Here is a 5,562-nt window from a genome sequence, read left to right as displayed (position 1 = left end):
GAATTTAATATCTTTATTTATCATGATCCTTTTGTAAGTATTAAGTCAAATTCAGAGTAACGGGAGGGCAACTCCATATAGTTTTGAGTTTGCGAAATAAAATAAGAATCGTGGTATCGATCAAGCTAACAGGAAGAGTATCGTATGATTCTCGTAATATTTTTAATGGAAGGCACGGAAACTTTTATGATCGTTTGCCCCTTCTCATCTTTCTTTTTTTCTCGAGAGGAAAAGAAGTGGGAACTAAAATAAAATAATTTGTCCCTCCTTTTTATTTTATTTTTATTTGTCAACGTCATTTTCTGTTGCATTGCACGCGTGATTAAAAAATTTATAATTGGCGAGCGTGAGCCTCTAGCGAGCACCATCGCCATGGCCGGCATCTGACCAAAAAAGGAGGAGGCAACGAAAAATTAAAAGGAAAAGAAAAATGAAAAAATAATTAAAAATTCGAATTGAAAATAAAAAATAAAAATAAGTCTCTATGTCTCAATGGCGTCAATTAAGCCCTCGAACTGGCCCTCCTAGACAAGCGATGCTCTTCACGAATACAGAAGCAATGGAAGGGTCAGGTAGACTAAAATAGATATCAAAATTCAAGACAAATGAAGATAAGAAAGCTAGCGACATCACTATATAAAGGGATAAGAGCAGTACAAGTGTCAATATTTTCATATGGTACTCACTTGAGTGTCAAAACTTTTTTTTTCATTCACTTGAATGTCATAAATTTGAAAAATCGATCACTTAAGTGTCATTTTCGATTTACCCCTTGAAAAAGTTGACATGATCATCAAAACATATTATTTTAGTATTTTAAATATTTTTATTATTTTTGAATTTTTATTTTTGCTTTTTTTTTTTTAGGACTAGCGAGGGTTACAAGCAACCCTTACCAATCACAAAATCTTTGCCCAATCTAGGCGAGGCCGTCAAGGCCTCACCTATGGCTGGCGAGGGCTCTCACCTTTGCTTCACTCTCGTCGCGAAGGCCTTAGGTGTGAGTGTTGAGGTGTCTTTGTCGATAGTGGGCAAGGTTGCAGGACCCTCGCCAAGGCTGCCCAAAGCCAATGAGGCCCTCGCAGCCTCATCAATAGCTAGTGAGGCCTCAGTGGCCTTGCCTAGTGCCTTTGTGGCCAAGGGCAAGGTGACACTTGCCCAATCTAGGCAAGGATTTCATGGTCAGCAAGGGTCACTAGCAACCCTCACCGGCCAAAAAAAAAAAGAAAAAGGAAAAAATTCCAATTTTTTTTTTTTAAATCCATATAGGACATTTGGCCGGAAGTGACACTTAAGTAAACAAAAAATAAGTTTTGGCCTTAAGTGTACGCCGTACAAAAGTTTTGACACTTCTACTATTATTATCTCCTACATCAGCAATTGAAGTTAAAAGCTGCCATTAATCATATCTTCTTATCTTGAGCGAGGTGGGGTTGACTTTCCCTTAGCGCAGGACGATCCTCGAGTTTAGTTTTTTTATAATTCACTAATATGTTCCTTAGCGACTGATGAACCGCTCTGATTATTTCAATCTTAGAGATGCCACATGGTAGGGATGGGCAATTAGTATTTAGAGCGGCTCATTGAGAACGCTCGTTGCTCGCAGATTTCCAGTGCTTCCTCTTGCTTGCCACTTCCTCCAGAGAAATTAAGGGGAAACCCCTACAAACAAGTCGCCTTCTTTTGCTTGCAAGCTAGACGATGTGGTTTGTTCCAAACTTGGAGATCGTGATGGGCCTTATGGCTCTAATTGCAATCGCAGTTTCCCACTGGAAGTACAAATGGAGAATTCGTTCTAGTGGTGGAAAGCTCCCTCCTGGTTCCATGGGGTTTCCCCTCATAGGAGAGACCATTGAGTTCTTCATGCCTAGCAAGTCCGTTGACATACCTCCTTTCCTCAAGAAAAGGACTAAAAGGTACTCTGACCTGACTGTATGGTGATGATGCAGGGGGCATGTGTGTGGTTTTGTGTCTGACTTCCTTGATTTTGTCTTCTTCTTTTTTTTTAAGGTACGGAACGTTGTTCAAAACGAACGTGGTGGGTCGACCGGCAGTGATATCGGCAGATCCTGATTTCAATAGATTCATTCTTCTTGAAGAAGGGAAATCAGTAGAAATGTGGTACTTAGATGCATTTGCCAAGCTCTTAGGTCATGACACTACTACAGACTTAGAAGTTAAGACGAATGTAACTGGGTACATACACAAACATGTAACTAATGTGATCCTAAATCACTTTGGTCCTGAGAGACTCAAAGATAAGCTCCTTCCTCAACTTCAAGCCATGGCAGAGAAAACCTTAAATGCTTGGTCAACTCGAGAATTTGTAGACGTGAAACGTGATTGTGCCATGGTAAGAATCTGTTATATTTAGGTAGAACATACAATAGTCTCACATAATTCTTATGGTATCAAAACATAAGTCATATTTAGAATTTGAACGCTAACACTATATTTTCTCATGGTTATCAGTGTGTTTAGGTGTCATTCGTTCGACCAATATGATTACACCCATTTCCTACGATAACACATTAATGGCTTGTGTATTTGGCAGATGATATTTAATTTGACTTCAGAACTTTTATTTAGCTACGATGCCGAGAGAACAGGGGAAAATCTAACGGGGGACATCAGCAGACTCTATCAAGGTCTTATGTCTCTCCCAATAAACATTCCTGGCACGACCTTTCACGAGAGTTTAAAGGTGAAAACATTGATTCTATCGCCATCCTTCTTTGGCTCTAGTTAATGCGTGAGAGCCAATATTTTCAGTGGAACCCTTCAGAGATCAACATGATCCATTGGCTCGCATATACCTGGCTCACATGAATTTGTTGTGTCAAGTACTTATGCAACTGAAGTAAAAAAGATTACATTTTAATGGCAGAGTCAAAAGAAGCTGTTGAACATCATTGAACGGGAGATCACCGAAAGAATTGCATCACCTGGAATACGCAAAAGAGACTTGCTTGACCATCTCCTGGAGGACATGAAAACTCAGACGTTTCTCACGCGTGATTTCATTACCTACCTGATGGTTGCGCTTATGGTTGCTAGCCTCGAAACAGTTTCCACTGGTTTAACCATGACCATAAAGCTTATCACAGAAAGCCCTCGAGCGGTTCAAGAACTAATTGTAAGTTAATTGCCCTGGACTGTTAATTTAATTAATCCATACATTAGTGACCGAAATTTTGCGACCAAGTTTCATTTGCACACTCTCACTTTGGAATGGATGATGGTCTCTCTTTGAAATCACTCATGAGAAAGCTGCCATTCCATTAGAAGGAAAATGAGGAAGCGCTTCGCAACCGAAGGATTTCAAGAAATTACGTGGGAAGAATACAAATCAATGGCTTACACGATGCAAGTGAGTCAAGAAGATTCCTTCTTTCCCTCTTCTTTTGTTGGAAATTTCTCTATATAGTTGAAGACTATATATAATTAACTGCTGGAATTATACATAGGTGATCAATGAGTCGTTCAGATTGGCTAGCATTTCGCCCGGCATTGTTAGAAGAACACTTAAAGACATTCACTGGAATGGTAAAGTCTCTTATCTATTTTTCATTAAGTCAGACTAAGATGGTCTTGCTATAAACACATGCATGACATACATCAGAACTAGGTCTCGGACCATGTACTTATAAAAACACAAAACTCTATGATTTTTCATCTTTGTTTGACAGGATACATAATCCCTAAAGATTGGACGATTATCATGGTTCAAACTGGTCTACATCTGAACCCAGAAGCTTTTGTAGACCCCCTACACTTTAATCCCTCAAGATGGAAGGTAACGGTTGATCTTCATGCATACCTCATTTCACAATATCGATTTGCTAATAAGCAGATAACCGTGACGAGACACATTTATTGATGCTAAAGCATGGTTTTGGTACCATTTGTTGGGTGCTGAAACATGACTCTGATACTACTTGTTGAGAAAGACAAAAAGTTCACTTAATGAAGGCATGTTCTTGTTATTAGAGGCACTCTCGTACATTATCGGTTGGAAGAACTGCTCACTCAAGCCTACGTGCCAAGCACACTCTCACACACTCACTTATGGGAGCCAAGCTCACTTTCTTAATTGAGAGCTTTGGCTATTTATAGGCTTAGCAAGGAGGTATTCCTAGATAAGTATCTCCCTTGATTTTCCAAGATAAGCGTCATCCTAAATATTTTTAGATAGTATTAGATGGGGTAATCTATTAATCATATATTTCAACACTCTTTCTATTATAAAAAATTATCTATGTATTTTAATAGTAACTTATTAGAATCTGAAATTCCTAAAGAAAAGAGGCGGTGCATCTTTTCCTTGAGCACCCTTCACACCCATTAAGATATCTCCTATACATTTGGCTTGTCAGCTTGAATTTGATTCATTACTTCTGACTAAAACAATTTCTTCTTTCTTCTTTCCTGCATCGGCATCTACATAAACAGCAACAGGATATCGAAAAAGTGAGAGCGAATTATTATATACCGTTTGGAGGGGTGGGAGGCCATGCGCTGGAGCTGAATTTACCAAAGCTGTGTATGCTGTATTTCTCCAAGTTCTGGTGACAAAGTATAGGTAAACGCTACAATGAAATGATGCTCAAATTACAAACAATGTTCTTGATGCGCCCAGGTGTCATCACATCTTTACTGTTTTCGATCTTTTGTTCAGTTACCTGCAAAGTTGAGATATGATTCCTTACAACTCGAAGTGGTTTCTTAATCCCTATCCAAGTGAAAAGGATGGATATAGAGTCACACAAATGAAAAAGGAGCACATAATATAGCAATTGCTTATCATGGCGCGTGATACATTTTGTCTTCAATTTTCCTCCTTATATTCTGCATTTTCCTAAATTTCTTCCTTAGCTTAATAATTTGTTTCACACAGGTGGGTAAAGGTAAAGGGAGGAGAAGTTGCACGGACTCCCATGTTGGATTTCGGAGGTGGTTTTCATATTAAGGTCTCTAAGATTCAAGAATAAGCGCTCATACGTATGCAAGGAAGTCCTTGTCCGAAACGATCGCGTTGTCGAAAGATAATTATCTAAGAGACATGTCATAATGCATTATTGAGTTTGTACTGATTCTTTTCAGCTTTTGTTAATCCTGTAATATTCTCTGCCAGTCTGCAATATGTTTTGTCGGTAATACTTTTCTTGCCACCTTTAAGTATTTTCAAAGGCCAAGAGAGTCTTAAGATGGAGATTAACGGTATACCCGGACGAACAAGCAGTCTTATTTAATGGCTGAGAGGAAGAGCCAAAGTGTTCGATAGCATATTTATCTCAAATTCCATTAATCTTCCTCCTAAAACCTCATTAATATATACAAATTGTGGGAGGAAGTCATTCCTTCTCTTTCTTCGAAAATGCTCCAAGTTTGTGCGATGGAATATTATGACAACCCCAATTTGACATTGTAAGAGGTTTAACAATTTGGTTGAATTGGTCCACTTCCAAAAAATGATGTACACATTTGAACTCTGCTCGTTTCATGAAAACAACTTTCAAGAAAATATTTTCCAAATTTTCCAGCATTCAATTCAAGGAAAAT

General features: G+C 38.6%; 1 protein-coding gene across 1 annotated transcript; it reads left to right on the top strand.

Moving 5' to 3' along the window:
• The first annotated feature begins 1,701 nt into the window (after positions 1-1,701).
• LOC120296249 (cucurbitadienol 11-hydroxylase-like) lies at positions 1,702-4,991 on the top strand. Its single transcript, XM_039317990.1, has 8 exons — positions 1,702-1,916; positions 2,011-2,353; positions 2,555-2,704; positions 2,888-3,136; positions 3,468-3,546; positions 3,690-3,796; positions 4,453-4,568; positions 4,898-4,991. The coding sequence occupies exons 1-8, from the start codon at positions 1,702-1,704 to the stop codon at positions 4,989-4,991; spliced, it is 1,353 nt and encodes a 450-aa protein (XP_039173924.1).
• Positions 4,992-5,562: the final 571 nt, after the last annotated feature.

The sequence above is a fragment of the Eucalyptus grandis genome, chromosome 7 (genome assembly GCF_016545825.1).
Source record: "Eucalyptus grandis isolate ANBG69807.140 chromosome 7, ASM1654582v1, whole genome shotgun sequence".
Classification (NCBI taxonomy): Eukaryota; Viridiplantae; Streptophyta; class Magnoliopsida; order Myrtales; family Myrtaceae; genus Eucalyptus; species Eucalyptus grandis.
The sequence above is the reverse complement of the archived record's forward strand: the minus strand, read 5'-3'. Positions and strand labels throughout refer to the sequence as shown.

Bases quoted from the DNA above. Each gene is read 5' to 3' on its own strand.
- LOC120296249 (XM_039317990.1), top strand. From the start codon at position 1,702: ATGTGGTTTGTTCCAAACTTGGAGATCGTGATGGGCCTTATGGCTCTA. The intron at 1,917-2,010 runs GTACTCTGACCT...TTTTTTTTTAAG, and splicing joins CTCAAGAAAAGGACTAAAAG to GTACGGAACGTTGTTCAAAA. The intron at 3,137-3,467 runs GTAAGTTAATTG...AATTATACATAG, and splicing joins GAGCGGTTCAAGAACTAATT to GTGATCAATGAGTCGTTCAG.